The sequence below is a fragment of the Scomber japonicus genome, chromosome 18 (genome assembly GCF_027409825.1).
Source record: "Scomber japonicus isolate fScoJap1 chromosome 18, fScoJap1.pri, whole genome shotgun sequence".
In the NCBI taxonomy this organism is placed as follows: domain Eukaryota; kingdom Metazoa; phylum Chordata; class Actinopteri; order Scombriformes; family Scombridae; genus Scomber; species Scomber japonicus.
The window spans coordinates 11,725,758-11,753,187 of NC_070595.1; the positions used below are offsets into that span (position 1 = coordinate 11,725,758).

General features: G+C 41.2%; 1 protein-coding gene across 1 annotated transcript; it reads right to left on the bottom strand.

The window, feature by feature from the left end:
• Positions 1-261: 261 nt before the first annotated feature.
• cacng3b (calcium channel, voltage-dependent, gamma subunit 3b) lies at positions 262-22,718 on the bottom strand. Its single transcript, XM_053338355.1, has 4 exons — positions 22,502-22,718; positions 5,512-5,595; positions 2,913-3,053; positions 262-776 (listed from the first exon to the last, which is right to left on the bottom strand). Exons 1-4 carry the CDS (start codon positions 22,716-22,718, stop codon positions 262-264), a joined length of 957 nt encoding a protein of 318 aa, XP_053194330.1.
• Positions 22,719-27,430: the final 4,712 nt, after the last annotated feature.

A 27,430-nucleotide genomic window follows, 5' to 3' on the forward strand; every position in this document is an offset into this window, starting at 1 on the left:
TACAGTGATATGTGGTTAAGTGGAGTTGGGAACAACTTCTCCATCAAAACCAACCCTGCTACACACACTGATACTCTCACAGGGCTCAGGATTCACAGTTCAAAGGCTAAAAGTTCACAGTTCACAGTCGAAGTTTATCAAACCCCTTTGCGTTCCCCACCCCTTAACCCTGTGTGTCCCCTACTTTTCACGCTCCCTTTGTATTTCTCATCATCCTCCTCTTTGATGCTCTGATTGGGCGATATCTGCAGGCAGCGCCTCTCACACAGGCGTGGTCCTGCGGTTTGGGTCCTTGCTGTAGTCTTTAGTGAGCGTGCTGCTCTGGAGGAACTCCCTCTCTGAGTTGAGCAGCCCTCCCATGCCGCCACCACCTGCTTTGGTGCCGGCGTTGCCCGCCTCACGTGGGTTCAGCGTGTACATGGGCATCTCGGAAGCGGCGGGCCCTGTGTAGCCGCCCTTTCCCAGCGGTGAGGTGTCACGGCTGGGGACCTCAGATGAACGCACGCTGGAACGGCGCCGGAAGCGGTAGCGATAGGAGGGGATGCGGCTGAAGGCGGACTTTTTGATGAGCTCCGTGCGGGACTTGGCCCGTAGTTTGCGGTGCTTCTCGATGAACATGTGCACAGCGAGCACGCCCACCATTTCTGCCATGATGAAGGAGAGGGCGCCAAAGTAGAAGGACCAGCCATAGGAGTAGGACTTCTTGCTGTCGCTCTGGCCTGGGTCCCCCGAGTTGGCTGAGATATAGACAATAATTCCAATGATGTTACTCAGGCCTGGAAAGGGAGGAGAGAAAAAGAGAAACAATTACAGATGGGAGTGGAAAGGGTGTGAGAATTACTCAGTCCTCAAGACAAACATGATACCACAAGACTACAGGATCTGCAGTCATGCTAGCAGCTCTGTGAAGATGTACTTAGGCACAGTGGTGCTTTGAGCTAAATGCCAACATCAAAATGCTAATATGCTGACATTTGTAATGTTGAGCATGTTTAACCTTTGTTAAGCATGTTTGCATGCTAACTTTTGCTAATTAGAGCTACACACAAAGTACAGTTGAGAGTTGAGAGTACAGATGATGGGAATGTCAGTTTTGCAGGTGTTTGTTCGTAAGTCAAGACTAAATAAGTAAGTATTATACAGACTGAAAGATAAAGAAAAGTTATTACAGCATATCCTGAAGAGAACATTGATGAAAGTACCAAATTTCCATTTAATATTTACGGTAACATGAATATTTACTGAGCTATTTACCAAAGTGGTGGACTAATCACTTTGGTCCAGACTCAGTGGGACCTTGAATGTCTGTGTATAATTTTGTGGTGGACTGACATACCAAACGGCCCACTGACTGACCAAAATTGCCACAGAGCAATGCTGACAGCAGAACTAAAAAGAAGAATTAGATTTCAAGTGTAGGAGAAAATAGAGTGGCAGATAAGTGAGCGCAAAAGTGAATCAAATTCAAGAATAAAAAGCTAATTGGAGATAAAAGGTTAGAGAAGAGGTGTGACAGGAACACGGCCAAATGAAATGAAGAAAAGTAACGTGTGGAGAGCATCAGAAAGAGAGAGGGAGTGGAACTGGATAGAAATGGTAAAGAGACGCAATGCACATATCATTAGTCCAGAACACAGTGCTCATGCAGTGTGGTGAAACGCACAGAATGGAAACAATTAGCCAGCTGTAATTAACCAGAATCAACCCCACGCTATTGTGGTAAATAAATACCAATTTGGCTTCAAGAATTTACTGCAAAACCCAATGGGTCCCCATACATCCCACTGAAAAGCAATTACAGCCATTTGTGTGTGTGTAACGGGCTAGCGTGTGTGTGTGTGTGTGTGTTTATGAGAGATCCTAAGTGTCAGCATCCATGTGATAGATTATGTGTGAGTATGCATGTGTGTTTACACTCTCACACCCTCACAGTGCATCACATCAACATCATGGTATTCTTGCTGATGAATTAATCAGCTGCTGTGTCCAATTTCCACACTGTGGCTCCTCAGACAGGCCCTTCTGTGTGCTTTAGATGCCTAACGGGCTCCTTCTGCAAATATTTGAATGCTGCACCTCCACTGTTTAAAGTGTCTCCACAAAAATCAACCCCCCCACACACTCATAGATATACACACACACACACGCATAGTGCTCAAACACAGCGGGCATCTTTGTGTTTAAATCTGAAATTACAGAAAATCCTTGAGAGCAGATACGTGGAACCTCCTTCTCAGGTCACAGTATTTTAATTCATTTGGCAGGTACTGCAACTAAGATGGCCGCTATATTGTGTTTAACAGTGTTGTCATGGAGATGAGAGTCAGCACAGTTCAATATTAAGCTTGCTGCACTTCATGCACTTTGCTCACAAATAAAACAATCCTCATTCCCACTGCAACAACATGAACATTCTGCTGTCACCATTTTACTGTAAGTAATAATTTTTATTTATTCAGTCCTTAATTTTAATAACCGATAAGGTCATTATAAAAACCTTTTTTCAAAATAAAACGTTGGATATTTTTATATGACAATCTGTAAATGACTCAAAACACTGAATCTTATTTACACACCACTGATACCAGTTTCTGTCTACTGCATCTCTATGGTCTCATTTTGTGTGTCTCCATGATTTTGCAGATGCAAAATTAATAGGATAGGATATCAAAGAGGAAAAATTTACAATTTAATAAAATGTAACAATTCTTGTTAATAGACAATGAGTGTTTTTTCCTCTGAGGAAAAAGCCAGCTAGGGCAGGAGAACAACAGGATGTCTTATTCTGACAACAACTGGACAGAGGACATACTTATGATGACTGACATGACAACTGATAATCAATTTACCTCCCCTGCGAAAGACACTCTACTACACACAAACAAATGCACATGTACACTGTGAAGACTAACCTGCAGAGACGAAGAAGATTCCTGCACTGAGGATGACGTTGTGTCGGCTCCGGTAAAACTCGCTGGCGGCCACACAGAGACCCCCCAGGAACAGTAGACCCACACTCATGATGGGGAAGATACTGGAGGCACGCACAGCACCTGTACAAAAACATGAAGGAGAGTGGAAACACATTTAGAACAGAGAGGAACAAACGGTTTCTGTTGTTAGAAAGATGTTGCCTTGTCAGATTCTGCAGAATGAAACAAACAGAATACAAAAGCTAAGTGGAGAAAGTAACATAAACTATAACCATAAACTGAACATGAACTGAAAACTGAATATCTTTGGGGAGTGGACTATTAGTTGGACCAAAACGAGACATTTTAGGTTGCATCTTGGGCTGTAGGAAATAGTGATTGAAATGTTTAACTATTTAATGACATTTTAAAGATCCAACAATGAATTGATCAACTGCAAAAACAACAGATTTAATCAATAATGAAAATAATCGTTGGTTTCAGCCCTAAACTGGCAAGACTGTATTTAAATGTCGCAATCCCTCCATTGTTCCCCAATCTGAACGCCCTCGAATGCTCTTGAAACCAAAGTCTGCACTTTAATGTCACAGTCATTGTTTCAATTAAAACTCCCCTGTGCTGGAGGACAGAGCTACAACAATGTGTGTGTGTGTGTCATTTTTACACACACAAACACACGAGCCAGTTTGCAGCTACATGCTCGACTGAGTCTGAATTCAGTACACGTTAAAGCATTCAGAGGCCTTGCTGGAGAGAGAGAGTGAGAGAGAGAGAGACAGAGAGAGAGAGAGAGAGATATGGATGTAGAAGGAGAAGATGGACACAAACCAAGACAGATGGAGAGTCGCACTGACACATATGCGGGCAAAATAACGAGGCTGCAGTAGGAGTGAAATATTTGTCAGAGCCCCATATGTGTACATGATGTGATAACATATTGAAGGATATTTGCAAACAGCTTGTCACGCAGGATAGAGCTGTGTGATATTTAGATATGTTAAAAAGCAGGTTCATACATCACAGGTGTATCAAAAGATATCTGCATGTGTGTTTCTGAATGTAAATCTGTTCTTTTTAAATGATTTCCCAGCACGACTGTCAGCTGCAGTGACCAATGGCGTAGTGCGGATGAGCAGTACAGGCCCCGCCCCTGTGGCCCACACCCCTGGGCTGTATGAAATACCGGTCACTAGGTCCCAGCTCTCTATTGGCTGGCCAGCTCTGAGGCCTGTGATCTAATTGGCTGCCTCTGGGGATGTTGCTCTGTGCTCAGTGGAGCAATGAAAAAAAGCACAGGCTGAATCCATTTTCTTTTTTCTTTTTTTGTTGTTGTTGTTGTTTTCTTGCTCCGTCCATCTTTACTCTGTGTTTACTGTGGGAGAAAAACAGAGAGAGAGGACCTTCCTTTCTGTTTTCCACTGTCTGTCGTTGCGGCTACATCCTTTTTTTTTTTTTTTTTTTTTTACCTCTGTCCTATTACTCTTTTGTTGTATCTGGAAATAACAAAGTGCTCCTTCCTTTCCCCCTTTGTCATTTTCTCATAATGGCAATGTTTTTTTTCCTCATTTTTCTAACGTATTGTTGTTTATATCTCTTGTTCTCTTCATTGTACCTTCTTTGTTTATCTATCTGTCCTCTCCAAGCAATACGTACGTACATGATCTCTCATCTTCCAAGAATAGAAAGGACTAAAATAGGTAGTTTTCATTCTCAGCAAAGATTATGTGAGACAACTGTATCCATCCCAGGCTTGTTAAGCTTTGGATTTCTCCCCTTTTTTTCCTTATCATACTTGTAATACTAGATCTAACTGACACTACACTGCATGCTGCATACTGAGGAAGAAGAAAATGCTGTTTCTTTATTTCCATATTTCCTCTACATGGATCATCAAGTGAATATGTTGACTTGAACAGAAAGCTTGCCATGCATAGCAACAGTATCTATGAGAAACTTAGAGGCTTAACAAATGGTCAATTCAATTCACTTGGATGTTATTCATACAGGAAATGGCTGGTATATTTTCATTAAATATATTTTTTGTCATCACAAAGGTTTTATTGATATACTATACATTTTATATTTAATGCATTATGACTGAGTACTGCCGTGTGTACTATTAATACACTAATACACTCTTTTGCTATATCTCAGTGACAGTCTGTGGGGTTTTGATAAGAAAACAATGATGTGATTATAGTTTTTATTGAATCAATATCAATATAGTGAATGGAACAACATACACTACTGACTAATTAGTGATTCTTTGCAGCAGTGGGTTTTTGTTGTGAGAGTGGCGCCTTAGGAAGGACCATGTTACCATTAAAAGGATCTTCAGGGCTTTAGTTTTGCCCTCCATAAGGGTGCATAGGGCAAAACTGGGGTGCCCATTAAAGACAGATTTGGGTTTTGCCATTGGGAGCAGGAACGTGATCAGCATGAGCTTGTTGCAAATCTTTTATCACATTTATGAGGTCTGTTGTGAATGAACAATGTGTGTTTGCGTGTGTGTGTGTTTGTGTGTGTGTGTGTGTACATGTGCAGAGGCATCATGTTTGTGTGTTCATATCAAACTTACGGAGGAGGTATTCAGCAGCATCTGCTTCATAGTCAGCATCTTCTGGAAAGTGATCAATTTTCTTACACACACCTCTGAATGTTCCTGCAGAGAAGAAACACAAACACCATTTGTTTTAATTATCATTGACTGTCAGTAAAACACAATCATTGATCTCCTCATTTAGAAAGTGCTCACTTTACTGTACTAAACTGTCATTACAAACACTTTTCAGCCCCCAAAAGATTGCTTCTTATATCTTCTTCTTATTTCACATATACACACACTGAATTTCTGTTGTCCATGCAAATCTGGAATATTTAAAACCACACAGAGTGGAAGTCTTTATATTTGATCATGTCTTAATGGAAATAAATAAATATGGGGAAAGTTTACATTTGGATCCATGCAGACATTTCTGAGTTACTTTCTGAGCAGTAACCCAAGAACGTAACGATGGGCAAAACCAATTACGTCATTAAATTATATTGACTTCTTTATGGGAAGTTGTATCTTTTATCAGGGGGCTGTCATTTTTAGCAGGGGCAACTACGTTCTTTAATTAGTTTATCAGTCAATTATCTTTCTGATTCAATAATTTAGTCAAGAAACAGTTAAATATAAAAACTAAATCCTATTGGAGTTGGTATGTTGGATTTAAGTACTTTTCTGTCTATCAATATTCAGTCATATTCTTGTATGATTGTATAGCACCCAATCAGATTTTCAGGAGAGCAAACATATACACATCCTGTAGGCTGACATGAATATAGATCAAAAGAGAGAGAGAGAGAGAGAGGGAGAGAGAGAGAGAGAGAGAGAGGGAGAGAGAGAGAGAGAGAGAGAGAGAGAGAGAGAGAGAGAGATGACAGATGATGCAGGACAGAGCGGTAGCCTTCAGGCTATGTGTGGGAAACACTAATGAAAAGCCTTATCACACCCAGCACACACACACACACACACACACACACACACACACACACACACACACACACACACACACACACACACACACACACACACACACAAACACATAAACACACATACCACGCATACATGCACAATTACCACACTGAATACAAATACACACACACACACACACACAGCCCACATAAATACAGACATCAAGGGTACACACCAACCAAGCTCATTAAACTGATACATGAACACTATCAATCATGCATGTAAGTAAAAGCCTTCTGTATCTAGATTGTTTATGTGTGTGTGTGTGTGTGTGTGTGTGTGTGTGTGTGTGTGAGTGTGTGTTGTATTGGCTAGGATGCAGTCTCCTGCGAGCTCACCGTGTGTCAGGCAGAGAGTGACTCATCCTACTTTGTACAAGTCCTCCTGTGTTCGTCACACACACAGACACTGAAGGATGTGTGTGTGAGTAAATGTGTTTATGTGAGCGTGTATAAATGTACTGTGTGTGTGCGTGTGGGTACACTGCATGTCGCATCATTCCCACCCATCATTCAGTCCCATTCACACATGGTCAACACCACAGGGGATAAAAGAGAGAGTGGGGTGTGTGGGTGGAGGGGGTGGAGGGGTGGAGGGGATGAAGAAGGATGAAGAGAGAGGAAGTGGTGGTGAAAGAGGTTTGGTGGTAAAACGGCACGGGACAATTAGAGAGAAATGGGAGGAAAAGAGGCTGGTGATGAACAAATGAACGACTCAACCTAATTGCTTATTTGCATATGAAGAGGTTCTTTCCAGCACCCACACTCAGAAAATCATTCATAAATTGATTCATCCAGCTCATGCAGTCGGGGAGAGTAACTAACCTCTGATTGAGACTCTGATTGACATAAAAAGCACCACTTGCATAGCCTTTGATATCTAGATTTAATAAAGTAATAATCTGTCAAATTTCCATATGAATCATGAATGTCTGTTTTGCTACACTCATGCTGACAGATATACCACTAATTCAATCACACGAGTAGTTGTATAGTATCATCTTCTCATACAAAGCTAATCCACACACATTTTCATGCTCTCATTAATGATTTCCTGCTTTTTTTGGTTGAAGCCCAATGAAGCTCCATCAAGTCAAATTCAAACAGAAATTCACTAACACACTAACACATGACGTAAAGAAAAGGTTGCCGTGGTTGCATGTACTTAAATATGTGACTGAACCACACAGATAACATCACCAATTAAGGAAATATTAAAGGAGAAGGCTATCTTTATTCTATATGTTTGTTTTTGTTTGGTGCTCTAGAGCACTGGTTCCCAATTGGGGGGTCCTGACCCACACTGGGGGTCACCGAAGCTTCTTCTATGAATTCTTAAAAAATAAAAAGTCTCAGCATTTAATTTTGTGAAGAAAACACCTATATTTAAATGCTACTTTTAAAGTATATATCCATATTTATTTTGAAAAAAAAAAATAAAGATTTGGGGCACTACTTTTATTCTGAAAGCCTGACGACCAGCTCAAACTTATAGGTCTGGGGTGCCTGGACTACTACTATTTATTTCATATATGTGCTGCAGTGTGAAGTACTGGGTACAGGGCTGGGTAAATCATGTTGTTGTCTTGAAGTTGCAGCACATATGCCAGGGGAAGATGGTTGGTTTGGGGCTTTTAGCAGTTGATTAGTACAATGATGATATGATCAAATTGGACATTCCAACGAATTGTCACATTTTAAATGATCACATCATGTAGTAATTGATGTGACACAACAGTTTACATTTCAAGAATAAAAAATGAAGCACTACTTCTGCTAAAAAGAAAGTTGGAAAAGAGCCTTTGCTAATGGAGGATTAATGAGTGGTGGTAATCTGTATGAGGGTGTGTTTTTAATAGTTTTTAGACAACAATGGAGGTCTGTGGCACATAGGGGAAAACTATGAAAGACTTCACAGGAAGTACCTGTTAGAAAGATGAATTCATTCTTGGTTTTGGTCTTTTCATGGAATTAGTTGACATTAAGTAGAAGAATGATCCTCTCTGTATACTTTATTGTGGCCCGGTGTGATTGGATGATAAAGTAGCAGTGGAGTCACAGAAGGTAACTGTGGCTTTAGCTGTTCCTGTTGCACATGTCAAGGTGTAAAACATCATCAATCAGGGCTCTGCCTTGTGTCTGCCAGTTGGGAAATTCATTATACCGCCTACCTTTTAAATGGACGGATTTGTATCGAACCTTCCTGATGTATAGAGCACCAAATGGCCTCATGCAATGAAATAAAGTGATGTGCGCATACACACACACACACACACACACACACACACACACACACACACACAAATAGAGGAATGGGGTGGAGGGAACAGAGAGATAGATGGCTTCTTTTATTTCTCTCTCAGTGGCTGAGAATCTAAATCACAATTGGACAAACAAAGAGTTAAAAGCAGACACACATGCACGCACACACACACACGGACACACGGACACACACACACACACATGCAACGAATAGGGAGAGTCATTAAGACTGGTGTGGTGGACCTTCAGGTCAGAGTGTTCATCATGATGATGTGTGAGTAACAAACAGTGCACTGGGAACCTTTAAAACTATTAAGCACCAACACACACACACATACACACACACATGCACACAGACATATAGACACAACATATTTTTGGAATGAGCATTCAGCAGGAATTAAATGAACTGCTTCTTAGTGGATATACAATTAATGAATCCCGGTACTGACTAAATCTTACCAAAGCCTGATACAGCCTTTATCTTTGCTATACCAAAACTATTAAAGACATATCAATGAGCTTCATCGTTGGACAGTGCTTGATGACATGTTCCTTCATTAAGATGAACATGGGCACTGTATTTTGGGTCAATCCCAGATATATGTCCTGCTGTCTGAAATGTCTCACTAGAGCACTAAATATGTTTTAATCTGTAGCTGTAAATAGTCTCAAGCCAAACACACTATCTGCTTCTGTTTGAGTAATTTTGCTAGAACTGCAGGCGCCAGCTGTTGTAAGAAATTATTTAGGCTTTAAAAAAAAGAAGGAATACACCTGTGGCCAATTTTAAAAGATTTACAGTTCTTCTTTAGTTGGATTGAAGAGGCTTAGAGCTGAGTGCCTCAGATGGAAAGTTTTGAAATGAACCGAAGTTCTGCTCGTTTCATTGGCATTTATTTACTGATAATAATAACAATAACAACAACAATATACATCAGTGGAATATTGCTGCTGTGTATTAATTTATTTGACATTGTGTAGCATCATTACTGAACCTTCAAGACCTGTTTGTTATCTGTTTGTAAAATACTTTTCTGTCAGTCTCTGTCAGGTTTTAAATACATTTAAATTTAAATTATATTACATCTTTTAAATTAAATTTGAATGAATGAAATAATGAGGTAGTTCAAACATTTTGGCATTTATACTATGATATTCTGGCAGCATGTCTAAATAAACATGTTAAAAGTGGTCAAAACAAGGAGTGCCTTGGTGGATGAGTGGTTAAGGCTAATGCCACATAATGACAGCATCCCTGGTTTGAGTCTGGCAAGGGACCTTTGCTGCAGGTCATTCCCTCCCTCTCTCTCTCCCTGTTTCCTTTTGGCCTCTATGCCACATACTGTCATATACTGATGATGGCAAAAGAGCCCAAAATAAATCTTTAAGAAAAGAAAACGTCAAAATGTGTGTGTGTGTGTGTGTGTGTGTGTCTGTGTTTGTATGTGTGTGTGTATAGGTGAGTGCACATGTGTCTTTCTTGTCTTAGCCCACACTGAGGTTTTGGCGAGCTGCCTCCAAATGCTGTATCAGTGAATGAGTCAGGAGCTGTCACACAGGCTTATGTCAAGTGTCACAAGCAGCCTATGATCTCATCATGGAGAAACCAAAGCAACAGCCCCTACACACACACACACACACACACACACACACACACACACACACACACACACACACACACACACACGCACATACATCCAGTGTTTGAATAGCTGTTGTTCTGTTTTAGTGTGAATTTGCATATCATGTTGTATATGTTGCATTTTAGTATGTTGTGATTTTTGTATGTCTACTACCTTGTCCAGGTCTCAGTGGGACTTCCTGGTAAAATAAAAAATGAATCACACTGACCGACATGAAGAGGTATTTAATTTGTTTTATGAATTATTGTGAAAAAGCTGTGAACAAACCTAGGCCACAGGAGACGTACGTTAGATTACATCACTCCATCTAAGTCCTGTTCTTTTCCTTTTCATTTAGTCTTACTTTCAACATTCTCTCTTTGGCATCTGCTCACTAAATATCTCCATTTGCTTTCCTCTGTCTTTTCACCTTCTCAGTCTGTGTTTGTTCATCTCTCTCAGTGACTCCCAGCCAGTGTTTTGTGTGAATGAATGTTAATTCAGATTGATTATGCTGCAAACCTAAACTTTAATGATATTTGCTCTCTGGGTTGTGATGATAGAGCTTATTAGCTCTGGACAACATGTTCAAACGGGACAGAGGAATGCAATGATAGACAAAAGACCATACTTTTCATGAATTAATATAAAGGACGTATATGTTCTTCAATTCTATTTGGTCATTTCACACAGAACCTCTTCCTAGAAAACAAGACAAAGTAACTCTATTGTGCCTCTGTAATTTAGGGGATGAGACACCAATTGTGAAGTGGTTATGTCTGGTTAGGCAAAAATGCCAAAACTTAAAAAAATTACATTAATTTAATGGGGTGACAATGAAATAGCTAATCATCATCATCATCATCATCATCATCATCAACATCATCATCATCATCATCATCATCATCATCACCATCATCATCATCATCATCATCATCATCATAAAGCTATTACATAATCTGCATCACAATAGATGAATCAGAAATGTTAAAATGGGAAAAAAAATATGGAGCAGATGTAGCATACAGAGTAAAATCTAATGCTAGGCACTCATACTATCAATACATATGAGCTAAAAACATTTTCTATAATTACAAGACATTACATGACCAAATCCACTGCTCACATTCCCTCTGAAAGAACATCTGTGCTCTGTGAGAGATATACAGATGATTAAAAAGTCACACACAAGTTTATCTCATTCAGAATATAAGAGGACACGGCGCGCAGGTGGTCGAGTGGTTGGAGTGCATGCCATGTACGCAGCTGACCCCGGTTCGAGTCCCAATCGGAGGTCCTTTGCTGCATGTCACCCCCCCCTTCTCTCCCATATTTCCTGTCTGTCTACTGCTTAATAAAAGTGTCTATGCCAACAAAATCTTAAAAAAGAATATAAGAGGACACAATTTAATTGCTTTAGGTGTATTTCAGTCCTTGAGATTGTACTCAAACACACCCGAATCTCTCTGATCACCAATGAGAGTAGTTTAAATAATAATACACTTAAACAAGATGCAACGCAAGTAGATGATTTTCACCAGCTCCAGCAGAGGCAGCAATTAAGGCCTGCCTCCGAAAGTATACCAAGAAACCACCTCACCTGTACTGAGGAACAAAAATCAATTACAACAACGACCGGCCTAAAAACTACTGAGCAAATTTCAGGCTATCAGTGCAGGAAAGTGAATTGATGCCAAAGTTTTTTACACAGTGAAACACAGTAGCTTCCATATAAATGTAAATACCTTGAAAATAGCATAGTATGAATAACTTAACCCTGATGAATGTTTAGATACATCATATGCCAAAACAGCCTTCTTTCATCACAGGAAACAGGATTTAGCTACAAAACCTCAACAGGTTGGTGAGCAGTGGGATGAATTTCTGTGTGCTTAAGTATGTTGTGAACCTCTATCAGTGTATGTGTAATAAGTAGTGAGTATGTAAGTAATGAACACATACACACACATACTTACCCCTAACCGAATCTTAACATAACCCTAAACTAATCTTAACTTTAAACCACGTCTTGATCCTAGGATTAATTATTTATGTTACAAAGAATTTAAAAATATTTTTACACCTGGACCTCAACTCAACTTTCATAAGATATCAGAGCAACGACATCTCCTTGAGTGTGACTTGGTCAGACAGAATAACAAGTGGACTAGATCAAGCAAAAGATATGGTCCTTTGTGTAATGTTGTCAGACACTAACAATTTGAGTCTGTCAGTGGCAAAAACATTGATGATACACTATTGCCCCAAAGGATTACATTGAAGCCCATTTCGTGGCTGAAGAATGGACCAATTCCAAAAATTGTTGTCCCCGCTAATCACTTAGACACAAAAAGATGGGATAATAAGGTCCAGGTTGAAAATACTGAAGGTTCCCTTTAGGGGGACTTGCTTTTTGTCCCAAGGAGGGAGGCAAGTCACAAAATGAATGTGTAAACAGACCTACGTCCCCACAACATGAGGAATACCTGGACAGGCACACACACACACACACATACACACACACATGTACCAACACATGCACACACACACACGCGCACACACACACACACAGTGGTAGCATCTATCAGGAGACATTTGCCTCACAAAGGTCAGGGTGGCCTGAGGGCTCCTGCAACCAGAGCCACAGCAAGGCATTATGGGACACAGCGAATGGGGATGTGTGCATGTTAGTCTGCCTGTGTGTTTTATCTCATGTGTCATGTGGTGTAGTTTCTCCTAGTGGGCCCATGATGCTGCTGCTGTCACTTATGTCTAAACATGCACATGTGAATGTGTGCACTCGCTTTTGTGTGCTATTTATTCTTACTAAGGATGAGAACCATGACATCATGATAAAGTTCAGAGTATATTTAGAAAACCAACAGAAGAGAGAGACACATTTGTACTACACTTAATAATAAAATACTTCATACTTAGTGATAACAGTAATAGTAATAGGAAGTGTATCATCTACAGGCCTGTCTTGTTTGAATAGAGGCATTACAGAACATTTATATAACAAAGTACAATGTTTGAAAGCCAAGAAGCCGTCACTTTAACCGATAGATGAAGCTAACAATGTGTCTGAAAATGTCTCTTGAGATACACAGTTGCTGAAACACACATTTTAATATTATGTATGAAAACAGTAGAGCAGCACGTCCAAGGGCTAAAAGACGAGGTAGGGGAGAAACACTTTCACATTTCACTGACGCCTGACTAACTCTGTTCTGTTCTGTTCTTTGGAGTGCCAAACTACAAACACACTTTCATTATTTAGCTATACCTCACATCTTACTCTCTCTTTTTGCACCTCTTTGCCTCATTTTCACTCTCTTCAGTCTCTCCTTTGATCTCTTCTATCTCTACCTTTACTTTGGTCAGCCTGCTCTCTCTCTACTATCTATTTTATTTAACTTCACTTTTCTTGCCATTTCTCTTTACTTAATTTTATTACTCCTCTCGATCATTCTTCTTCCTTCTGGTGCAAAAAATGTATTTAAAACTCTTCATCCAGGATAACTGTTGTACTAAAATGAAATAACGCTAACATTTGCTGCTACTGTTACATGTGAATGTCACATTAGAATTCAGGTTAAGTGATTTCTATGTAGAAGCAGTGCCGTTCTGATTTGTTATACAGTGGATCAAAGATGAGCAACACTTGTTAACACACTTGCGATTTTAAAACGGAAGGTCAATATCGGCATTGTTGGTCTCATGAAGTGAGAGTAATAAGGTATGCATGCTAAACAGTGAAAATATTCCACTACGAATAAACAAACAGTGCCTCAAAACAAGGTTAAAAAGGAGACAAACACAAATAACAATGTGTGTGTGTCCAGGTGCCCCATACAATTATGACAAACTGGTCATGAGGTGCCAGCTGTTTGTCCTTGATCTAACTCTCTCTGCGATGCACATACACACGCATTACAGGTCAAACACTATAAATCACTACACATCATAAGCCCACTGGAAAATTAGTAAGCAGCTGTATTAACACAGAACAATCAAGAGTGCTCTGATGTAATCTTTAGTCATATTTTTTGGTCCTCCATGCTAGGTGACAAAATAAGTAACAGTAACAGAAATGGTCACTATAACAATTTTCTGCTGCAAAAATGATTCATATGACTATTTTCTGATCAGCCACAGATAGAGTTGAGTTTTGGTAAGTTTTAAGTTTGGTTATGGTTGAGGAAAGACTGAGATTTTGTTTTAAAAAAAAGAAAAAAGGGAATGTTGCATCTCCCTAATTTCTCCACTGTTCCTATCTAAGATGAAATGCCCCATAATCTGTCCCTCATCAGTTAGTGTGTGGTCCAAAAGCCATACAAACACACACACACACACACACACACACATACACACACACACACACACACAAACACATACATTGAGAATATAAAGCGTTTTGTCAACTAGAAATCAGAGAAGAAGAGGAGGGAGTGAGCAAGGGAGAGGAAAGGAAGTTGAAAAGCAGAGCAAATTGGACTGCTTGTTTCCTCAGAGCGCCTCTGACAGCTCAGTGTGGGTGACTGTGCCTCTTTCTCGCTCTCTTTCTCTCTCTCTCTCTCTCTCCCTGTGTCTCTACCTCTCTCGCTCTCTCTGATTACCTCTTTCTAGGCGGAGGAGAGAGAAGCTGGGAAAAGAGAGAGAGAAAGAGAGAGAAAGAGAGAGAGAGGGGAAGAAGCTAGTTTCCACGGTGATGGCTGATGAAAGAGAACGAGACAGGTTCTGCTTGGTTGCACACCTCTTCTCTTCCTCTCTCTTCTCTGCCTCCCCCTTTTTTTCCTCAGTCTGTTCTTCCTCAGATGCCCATATCGCCCTCTCGTTTTCCAGAAACACGTCTCTGTTTCAATTTTTTCTCATCGCCAATTCTTTACTCTGCCTCCTTTTCTACTTTCTCATTTCAAAAACATCCATTCATCCCTTTCCAATCTCCCTTCATCTTCTCTTGTCTCTTGTCATATTATACATTACATTATACACTCTTGTTTCCAGCATTCTTCAACACTATACAGTCAAGAGGATGTGAACACATACATTAAAATGCTGCAAGCAGACTCACTCTTCTTATTATTCAGTTTTTTTTGGAACCACTGACTAAAGTACACAAGCCCCTCATTCCTTTTTCTTTTCTTCCCATCTTCTTTCTATTACCCTTCTTTTACTGCAAAACAACTTGCTTCTCTTATCTTCACATTCAGTTTCCATCCTTTTGCCCTCCATCTCTCTCCAAATCCCTTGCCAGGTGTGGTCAAATATTCTTTCCCGGTGCTTCATCTTCTTCTACTCCATCCATCTGGTTCTTCTGCCGTTTTTCACTTCATCATTTAACTCCCAAGGCTCAATCAAACTTTTCATCTCTTGCTTTATCTCCTCCCTCCTCTCCTCCTCTCATCCTCTCCCCTTCCCTTGATACATCTTTTTTGGCTAAATGTCCCTCGGCTCTGTCTAAGACTTACCCTCCCTCTTTTGCTGCATTTATTTTACATACTTTTGCAACCTGTGTAACAACCCCCCCCCCCCCCCCAATCATTTTCTTAACAGGCCTAGTTGAACACTATCCATCTTCACCCATCTCACCACCATTCACCCCTTCCTCTTTGCCATTATCACCTTTTTCAGTTTCTCCATTCATCCTTTGCACGCCGTCTTTCTCTGCTCACTCTGTCTCTCTGTTAATAGGGGATTGATCATTACCCTCTGTGTGGCTACACAGCTTCTGTCTTTAGTCTCCCTTTTTCCATCTTTTCTTTCATCCTTCCCTGTCTTTCTACCTCCTGCACAGAGAAATAACGGCACACATTAAACTAAAGATGGATATTTGGAGATGGAGGGACAAATATAAACTAAAAATGCATAAAACACTGTTGTAAAGCTGCAACAAAAGATTATTTTCAGCATTGATTCATTTTCAGATTATTTATTTGATTAATTGTTTAATAGTTTTGGCCTATAAAACATTTAAAAAAGTCATTACAATTTGCAAGAGCCCAAATGTGCTCTTTGTGTCTGAGCAACAGTCCAAAACCCAAAGATATTCAATTTACTGCTAACTACTGATGTTAAACGATTGATTGATTGACTAATTGTTGCAGCTATAAACTCTTGTATCTAATAAATATGGGTGTATGAGAATGTAAAACTCAGTTTGAGCTGTCGCTTCAGTCTTTTTTCCTTTTTTTTCATTCCTTCTTCCTTTTTTCTTTGCTCTCAATCCCCAGTGACTCTTATTATCCCACTCTATTCATATTCTACTATACTTCTCCCCATCTTTATCCTCCTAGCTCTCTCTTTATTCTCAGGTGATCATTCAGACATTCAGACATACCCTCTCTCTATCTATCTATTACCTATCTCTCCCCTCCTTTTGCCCCCTCTATCTTTACGTTGGCCCCTCTCTGTCAGGTGATTGTTTTTATCCCAGACACGGTCAACACCCCACATCTTTAATTAATGCCAATCTCCCTATGCTGCGACCTCCTTTTTCACACTGTCCTTCACTACCTACCTCCCCCCCTCCTTCTTTCTTCACTCTCTCTGTCGTCCCTCGGCTACCTGGGGGATCATTTTTGTCCCTGTCTCTTTTTAAAACCCTCTCGCTTCTCTCTCTCCCTCTCTCTTTCCAGGCGATCATTTAGATCCCCGGCGTGGTAAAACACTCCGCAGAGATTCACCTGAAACAGAGGCCATGCACGGCTCATCCATCACTTTCCACCCTCCGCCCCTCTCCCTTGCTTCATTCATGCACGTTCCAGGTCTCTCTCCATTCATGCTCTGTCTCCCTCCTCTATCTGAACCCATCATTCCTTCTCTTGCTCGTTCCCTGAGCCTTTCCAGTGCTCATTTATCACATGACATCTCGGTAAACCTGCACAAGATACACAACATTCACTGCATGCAGGAATTCCCATGCTGACCACCACACACACACTGTTGATGTAGAGGAACCACACAGGTATTATCAGGATATATTAAAGCCTCTACAGCTGATATAGACCCCCATTTACACCTCAACATGTGATTGGTATCTGGATAACGATCATGGGTCTTTGCATTTACATTTGGTATCAATAAATGTTCTTGTTGATTCTGCTCGCATTTCCATTGAATCTCAAAGTGCAAGTTAAGCAAGCAAACATGACTCATCCCAGGTGAAAATTTAGATATTGATATTATTAGATATTGTCTTTTTTACTAGTCTATGCATCCTTCTTCCTCATCAAAACTTTAATTTCCCATTGCGCAACTCGACCGCCAACAGTTGGGTCACAAATTCTGGGTGTGAGATGAGGATTGGACTACAGAGGTCTGTTAACCTCAATTCTTCTCTTCTAACTCCACACCCCTAGATTTTTTTTTTTTAATTTTCAAACTTGTAGTCTTCAGCCCCAAGCATCACTTGAGGCAATTGATCAGATTCTGCACCGCTCCCTCTGAAGCCACAAATGGTTTTTATACATTTATACATACATCTTTCCCCATTGCAGTAGTACTCCCCAAGACCTGTGAACAGACTTTGATGTGTAAAGTGCATTTACCCTTTAACATAATCCTATCAGTTAGATACATCATGACTTTTTGTATCTTAGCTGTAGACAACATTACACCATTTCTGTCTGGTGTTTCAGAGACCTCAGCTGTAAAACACTTCAGTACAATGAATTCTTTATATGCACTATATCTGTGAATGGTGTTACTTTTTACACAATACTATCCTCCAATCTCCCCAATAAGTCTATTTGGATTTTATAACCTCCCTGTTGGACCTCTCTGGGGACTAACTGACAAGAACCATACTGTAACATGTAGGATACAATAATATGGTGTCATTTCTGTGTCTGAGCTGTAAATGTCATATAAAAGGAATTTACAGTTTATTGTTCATTCATAGCCCACACAAGCTATAGAACATGAAATATTTCATTATTTGATGTGAACAAGGCTAACAAGGCTAGATACTTCTCTACATTTTGGGTTTTAATAGAGATCAGAGTAAAGAAAGAAGAAAATCAATATTTGAAGAAATATATTTATATGTATTTTACAGTTATTGTATTACTTTTACACATTCAGAAGTGGCGTCTAAACCACGATGAAGTAAAACCAATTTCAACAAAACACTAAATATACAAATTGCATTTATACTTGGCTAAGATCCCGTGACAATGTGAGCCAAGCATTATATAAACATGCTTTTAGTTTTATCCAGGTTAAGATATTCTGATACAGGTCGCAGGTGTAAATGGGGTCACAAGCTATCATGGGACACAAAATGCCCAATTACACCACTTAAAAAAAAAAGTCACCTTTCGCTCATGCATGAATAATGTTTTTTTTCTTTTTGATAAAAGGCTTTTTTCTCTCTGTCCTCATATTGTCTGTGGAAGAAAATGTGTAAAATGTACTGCGGTATGTATGCATCACTGCTCTATACATTTAAGAACACTAGTGCATACATGATGTTACTCTACCCCCCTCTCTCGTTCTGTCGCTCATTCACTCACTCTCTGATGTACAAGCCACATGTACACCAGTAGGAGACATCCATTTCCTGTCAGTTTATGAGGCGTTTATGAATTATAAAACCGTGACAACGAGGGACCCGGGAATGAGGGGAGAGGGGATGAGATGGGTATAAAAGGGAAAGAGATAAGAGAACTTATTCACTTTAGTTGTGTGTTCATCTTTGTGTGTCTTTGTGTGAGTGAGTGAGTGTGTGTGTGTTTTTTTTCTGTCGCATGTGAGCCTGTGAGCGTGTGTGCATGCACTGACATTGTGCTGACACTGTGTTCACTTGGTGTACTGCTCCCACAGCTGTGCTTATTTGGTGGCTTGGGAATATCCAACACATCCTCATAATTAAACGACCACGTAGGTCGTTTGTACCATGCACTCCTGAATGACCCAAAGGAGCATTTTCAGAACGGACCATTGGAGCATAATATGTGGCTTCAAAGCCGTTACAAATCACAGTTAGAAAATAATTATGTTTCATAATGTACTAACACTATAGTTAAGGTTTGGTTAGGTTTAGGCACAAAAAACACTTGATTAGAGTTAGGCATGGTGTAGGTTAGAAAGATGATTTGATACATGGTTTCTACTTCCTTAAAGTTATGCAACCTTTGTCATCATGGCAAACATCCAACCCACCTCCTCCTTTTAGATCTATACTGTTGTTTTTCTTGTGAGGATAGGCTGGAATATCCTAGAATTTGTCAATTTATTCATCCAATTACAAGTCTGTGTGTGTGTCAATATGTATGTAAATGAGTGTGTGTTCAGTAAAGCCTCATACCTGCACCATCTGGCCCTGTAATAGCCTTCTATGCCCCCCAGAATGAGATAGTTTTGTGTCTGGCCGCATTAGTAACACACACACACACACACACACACACACACACACACACACACACACACACACACACACACACACAGTTTTTCTTGAGGCAATGTAAAATCTCTTTGATGATAATTGAAAAACAAAGTTTAGTTGTCCTTCTGCAGAGAATTTTCAGAGGATCAAAGTCAAATTATGTACAGGAAGTTATAATGTGTCAATCACAGTGAAGCAGGCAAAAAAAACAAAAAAACTAAGTGATGTCCAAACAGGTACAGTAATAGTTTTATATCTCTCAGTCTTAAAGAAGTAATCCATTATAATCAGGCTTGTTTGTTGTCTTAAAATCAGATGAGAGGATTATTATGATCATTTCATCTAAGTAAGTTCAGTCACAAGATTAGTCCAAGGCAAGTTTAGCCTCGCTTAGCATTAAAAACAGAAGCAGTGGGAAACAATGGGTTAGCCAAAGATGAAATATACACCTTCAAACTGCTCCAAAAGGTTTTATTTGTTAAGTATGAAACCCACAAATATGCCCAAGAATTAAGATTCAATCAAAAAGAGAGAGAGAGAGAACTTCACCATGATGAATTCTGTGGTGCTGTGTGCTGCTGTACCGAGCCCAGCCTTTTGTTGGTCAATAGCACCAATGCATGAACAAATTGCTCATTAAATCACAGTGTTTTTTATGGATGTGTTAAATACACAAGGGACAACTGAAAAGGAGATGCTGTTGTGCTGAGCTAAACTAAACATGTCATTGGAGATACCTCTGTACTGAACACACAAAGATTAAACCAATTTGAATCCTCTCATCTCACTTTCTTGATTGAATTCCCAAAAAGTGGCAAGATACATTTACATATCATAGATTCCCAATCAAACCACTGATCCTATCATGAGTTTCAAGTTTTGGATGATCTGAGAATGTAGCTACTGTACGTTGTTGTAGAAATATTTGGTTTTCCACGGTGTTGCTATTGTGGGATTTATTAACACGATACTGCAACCAAGCGATCCATGGGTTTGGCTGGAACTCCATTTTTACAACAAGTGATTTGAACTCACTCTGACATAAACCCCCCCACATCTTAAAATGAATTTATGGCATCTCTGCTTCATATGAGACTTCAGAGGAAAGGCAAAAGTAAAGGTGGAAAGAGACAGACAACAACATTCAGCCAAGGTCAATGCCTAGACTAAAAATCTATGATTCATACACACACACACACACACACGCTTATATTTGCAACCTAAACATAGGTGTGTGTCACCACCAAATTGCCCCAGAAACACATTTACCAATCCCTGTTGTCCCTATTTTTATTACATGATCACATTGTTTAGTGCTTTCTTTCACTTTCTCATTGACACATTTAAAGCCACATAAACTATGAAGAGTGCTTTGATTGCTCTCCAATTAAAGTAACCTCAAATGGAAAAAAAGTGACTATTTCATTTATCTTATCTGCTTGTGTTATCCCCTGCCCTCTTCTCTCCTCTTCTTTTGTCTCAGCCTCTCTTGAAGCTGCTCTCTTCACCTGATATTTAATCCACTTTTTCTTCTTCTCCTCCTGATGGCTAAAATAAGGACTGGAAATGAGATGACATCATAAATCAGAGAGCTGATCCAAAACTGTAGTTGAAGTAGAGTACAGAGTGTAACAGACAGGGGATGTGTCTGAAGCAGTGCTATTTGAGCTGCTGGAGAAAGCACAATTTAATGGGGCAGTCACTGTTGTTATAGGTTTCATAACTTGTGAGACTAGACTCCTTTGTAATAACAACCAAACTGCACTAATGTTACATTCTTACTACACATAAAGATACCTGTGTGACATTCCTTCTGATTGATGGAGCTAACTGCAGATCTTTAAGGTTTACATTAGAAATGCAGCTAATGCAGCAGGAAGAAGCAACAACCACCGCACCTGTGTGATCATGGATGGGACTGCTTTCAAATTCAGTTCACACTACATTCAGACTGAAAAAAAAATCATGCAACAGATTCTGTATATTCTCCATGGATAATGCTCAACTGGGGATAAAAATAGCCTATTATGATCACATCTATATCAATTAAATCAAGGTATGATTTGGACAGGGTTGGAGACTCTCACTAGACTCTCAACTCTCACTATGGTGGTTCCCGAACCCTCTACAGTCACTTTACAGGTTATGCCCAGTTTTGTGTTTTCTGACTCCTAAAGACAAGATAACAAGATGGCTTCAAAAGAACAAATTCCTAACAGTTCATTGTGCTGGAGTCCTGGCAACAGTGTGCAGATCCAGGTACTTGTTAGTGGTGCAGCTGACTGGCTAATATCACTGCCAGCTGTCTCCGTTTGTGCCTGTTAGTGCTTTATTTGTAGCTTCAGCTATGCAGTGTGATGACAACCAAACAAGAGCACAACACTGCTCTGCTCTATTCTGTGGCAGAAGAAAAGATGCAAGGGTGAACTCAGGAAAGGACGGGTTTCTGAAGAACTGAGTTACAGGGATTATGGGATGTTGTCACAAACACACACACAGACACATACACATACACACACAGACACACACTGAGCACACCATTGCTCCTCTGGTGTTAGATAGACAGAGGCAGACAGTAGGTGAGACAGGATGTGTGTGTTAGACAGGGACAGAGAAGACTAACACACACAGGGAAAGAGACAGAGAGAGATGCAGACAACTAGACACACGCACGCGCACATGCACACACACACACACACACACACACACACACACACACACACACACACACACACACACACACACACAGCCAGTCACTCAGACTGATCACGTACCTTCCAGACAGCAGGTTCGCCAGAGGCCGGAGTGCGTCATCACCTCCTCGTTCTTGCGGCTCGTGTCGTTGTCGCCGCTGCTCTTCACGCGACAGACCCCGCGTGAGTACAGCCAGTAGTCGGTACCGACGGCGATGGTCATGAGGCTGAAGGCGGCGAACGCGCCCACCGTCGTCACGAGCATCTGGACGCCGCGGTCACACATCAGCATCTTCATATAGGCGGCTCCTGTTTGGCTTAATCTTTTCCTTCCTCCTCTCTTTTAGATTCACCCCCTTTTTATTTCCTTTATATCCCGCGAGACTTGGAGAGTCAGAATGAATGGTTCAATAGACAGGCACTCAAAAAAAGAAAAAAAAAAAAAAGATATATATATATATATAGAGGTACAGGTGGTGATTTTAGAAGTATGAGGCGAAAGAGGAAGAAGTACTTGACTGCCTTGTCCGTTGAGTTGACAAGAGGCTCGTGGCAAAGGGCGGGAAGGTGGGAGGGCTGCACGTCACTTTCTCGTGCATCAAAAAGCGGTTTTCACCACAAACACCACCACCACCCCCATACACATACACACACACATCCACACACACACACAGACGCACACTCACCGGAGGTTCAACGACCACCGGTTGTCCCCGACTACCTGACACTGCCCTCACTCAGTCAGAGCAGTCGGTGTAACGGCAATGCCACATCCTCTGTCTCCTCTCCTTCTTCCGTTTATTCCGTTTGTTGGTCCCGGGGTTAAGCAGGGCGAGCTGCGTTACAGCTGCGTTATACACCAGTAAACACAGATCTTTTTTCTCCCTCCTCTTCTTCGCTCCGTTTCCTCTCTATCCTTCCTTCCTTCCTTCCTTCCTTCCCTCCTTTCTTCCTTCCTTGTTCTCCTCCTATATCTTCTCAACTTCTGCTGCCGCTTTTTCCTCAAACAGCTCCCTCGTTAAACCATTAACAGCCGAGGTCTTCGCGGGGGGACTCCATCTTTAAAACAACAACAAAAAAAAGGGTGTTAGTTAATTTTCTACACCGCACAGCAGAAGTCAGATGATAGAGAGGATTTAAAAAAAAAATGGGTTTCCACTAAAACATCTCTGATGAGGCGGCTCGCCCCACTCACCGCTGACAGAAGATGGGTTACCTTCCTTTGATGATCCCTCGCCAATATGAAGTGGCAGCGGATTAATTCTTTCTTTAATGTATTCGGTTTCCTGCTGAATTACTGAATGAATGAACCCATGAATAATGCCCATACGTCAGCTATGAAGAGAGTGGACGATGACCGAGATCCGTCGTGTGTTTTCCACTCCAGCTGTTGACTCACTGACATGTTTTTTCCTCCTCCTCCTCCTCTTCCTCGATGTCCAGAGTATAGGCTACAGAGACTCGTCCAAACCCGCAGCCGTGAATATAAATTCAGTTTTAGCAGATGATCTGCAGTGGAGAAACGCACAGTACAGGTATTTAAGTGAAACAGGCTTTAAAGAGGCACCAAAATGAGACCAAGACGCGGTTTATCAATTTTCTTCTCCAAAGCAGCCGTGTCTGCTCTCTTTCACCGCCGAAGTTGAACCACAACGGGACAAACCGGCCGATAAGACGCCTGCTGATGGAGTCTGGAGGACGGATACACCCGCCTGGGTTTGCTCCCGAGAAACGTGCCCGTTGGTACAAATGAAAAAAAAATGACAGCCGTCGCCTCCTCCTCCTCCTCCCCCTCCTCCTCTTCGTCTTCCTCCTCCTCCTCCTCTCGGTCCAACCAACACAAACTAAAACTAACCGCGCGTCTCCTCAAACTCCGCCTGAGGCCGGGCCGCTCGGTTCGGATTGGGCTCGTGAGTAACAGCGCTCTTTAGTAGCCAATCGTGTGCAATCACTGCTGCATGTCCCGCCCAACACCGCAACGCCGTCAGTATAAAGCACAAAGGGGCTCCGGTCCAGAGAGGAGACAACAATTAGAGTTTGAATGAAAGGAGGGCTGGTTCTTATGGTAGGGGTGTTATCAAAGACCCTAACCCTCTTTATGTTTCTGTAGACTGACAGTGTTTGAGGAGCTGACCGTGGTGCTGAATGTAGGCTACAGCGGGCCGAGCTGTGGCGCTATCCTTGGTGCTGATTCTAACCAAGCGTAGCATTGTTCCCCCCTCTGTTTTCCTCTCTCGTCCACCAGCCCCTGCACCGCACTGATTAGTTAGAAGAGAGTGTAAGGGGGAGAGAGAGAGAGAGAGAGAGAGAGAGAGAGAGAGAGAGAGAGAGAGAGAGAGAGAGAGAGAGATTGGCAAGCGATGCATGAAGAATCGCGCCCGGGAGAGAAGCAGAGACGCCACTTAAAGAGCCACGGACCGTTTTTAATGATTCCACTCCAGCGAGGCTTCCACACAAGGCGGTCTGAGCTTCACAGTTCACTTAACACACTGGAGCCTGTGTGTGCATGCGAGTGGGTGCACGAGTGTGTGTATGTGTGTGTGTATGTGTGTGTGTGCCTACCGTAGGCGCGCTCTTGTGTGAACAGATATGACCGCTTTAAAGCTCATTGTATCGCCTGTTTAAACAGCAGTGAGAGGAAGCTTGTTTTCCTCTCTGAAGACCAATGCAGATGATCCAATGACAGGACTGCATGAACGCACCCCTCTCTCCTCTTGTTATGTGGATCTGTGTGTTTATTGGTGGTTTGATCTTTTTTCATTTCCTTTATTCCTTCTATCGTTCTCTTTGAGCACGCAGACCCACATTTATTACTTATTATGGAGGCTCTGAAATATCCAGCCTGCATGGTTGTGTGTGAATGAACACCCCCACACCCATTCACATATATATCCATTCATACATCAAGAGAAAAAGCACAGAGAATTAAGGGCAAGGTAGTTTTGTGAGACTGAGCAGGTGTTCTGTAAGTCCCTCTGTGATGTGGTGTGTGTGTGTGTGTGTGTGTGTGTGTGTGTGTTCCTACTTCTTTCTCTACCTCCTCCCTCGCTTGGTCACATTCAGTTCAACTTTCCTCATTTGCAGATGATCTACGACTGTTGCCACAGCAGATCAGAGCTGGTGAAAATTCTCGGTGGGCTTGTCACTATGAGGGACACCTTTCACATTACACATAGTCATTTGATAAACTTGATACAAAAATATTGATTGGCGCAGCTTTAAGTATATCTCTTTACAATTAGCTGCATGTTAGTGTCAGCCTTAACTACCTGAATGCCTGATATCCTGACTGGCTATCATAATTGACTGACTGATTTAAAGATGGACTGACAGATTAGATGATTGATGGAGTGATGGATGGAAGTGGTGGTTGTCTGGCTGACTATGAAATAAACACAGGAGGAAACAGAGGAATTAAAGTGATCAAAAACAAACAGAGTGAGAGAAAGAGAGAGAAGGGGAAGAGGGGGAGAAGGATTACAGATAAATAAATGCATGAACAGATCAACAGGGAGAGCAGTGACAGGTCCTATCATCCTTCTCACTTTGCTCTGCCGTGTGTGTGTGTGTGTGTGTGTGTGTGTGTGTGTGTGTGTGTGTGTGTGTCCGAAGCCCTTGCTGCCTGCGTTATCTCACAAGGAGACTCATTAACATAGAAATGACTTCAGGAAGAGAAGTACAGTGAGAGACAGGAGGAAGGGAGAGAGGGAGGGAGGGAGGGAGGGAGGGAGGAGGAGTGACAGCACAGGAGAAGAGGAGGGAGGAAAGACACAGTAAGGAAGAGGTGAGGGAGACTAAGGTATAAGAAAAAGAAGAAAAGTGGATGAGGGAAGGAAAGAATGAGGAGTGGAGAAAAGATATAGGTGGAGGTGTTGATAGAGGTAACAAATGTGAAAAGGTAGATGGAAGAAGACAGAGTGAATATGATTGAAGGAGGTGCTGGAGAGGGAGAAAGGAGGAAGGGAGGAAGAGAGCCATGGAAAAGAGCAAAAGCGGTTTCGAGGAAAACTTAACTGTTTGCTGAATAAGGTTCAGTGGCATAATTTTTTCCAGTGAGGGGAGTGCTGTGTTTCTATGGTGCACATACACTGTTGGGAGGTGGGTGGGGTTGATGGTGGGAGAAAAAAAACACTAGTTAAGGTTAATGACAGTTGCTTGGTGACCTTACCCAAAAACTCTTAGTGCCTTAATGTAACAATAAAATGTTAATCAGGCTTTGGTTGCTTTGAGAGGATTTTGTAGGGAAAACAAATGAACTATGTTGTCCACTCTGTTCAACCTTTTTGCAATCAGGCAGATATATGTATTAAAATATGTCCTCATTAAGTTGATTAAAACTGTACTTGGGATAGCATCATCTCTAAGAGACGACATTGATGAATGACAAATGAAATGAAGATATATGAATGTAAATGAGTGGATACAGTTGTTTTCCTTTTTACATTTTTCTATAATTTTCTGCCCACCATGACTCTACAAAGGAAACACTGTCTGCAGCTAAAGAGAAAACTGAATTAATTTTCTTTCTTTCTTTCTTTCTTTCTTTCTTTCTTTCTTTCTTTCTTTCTTTCTTTCTTTCTTTCTTTCTTTCTTTCTTTCTTTCTCTCTTTCTTTCTTTCTTTCTTTCTTTCTTTCTTTCAAGAAGAAGTGTAGTGCAAGCCGCTGACAGCAACTTTTCAAAATAGATAGAGTATTAATAACTACCAAAAGTCTGATTACCATTTAGCTTATGGCTCTTGGTGTTGCTAGGCAGCAGGGGTAGAGCAGGGTCAAAGGCCCACCATGGATCATGGGAAATGCAGTTTGAACACACAACTATCCATAATTCTCACTTTCCTCTCCTCTCTCCTCTCAGTACAACAGGAGCATGAGGAGAAGAAGATGGGGTGGTTCTTGAAGAGAGGAGGAGGAGGAGGAGGAGGAGGAAGAGGAGGAGGAGGAGGACTGCAGGGTTTCTGCTCAGTGAGCCGGAACCTTCTCACGCCTCTGGCCAGTGCTCAGAGACTGAGA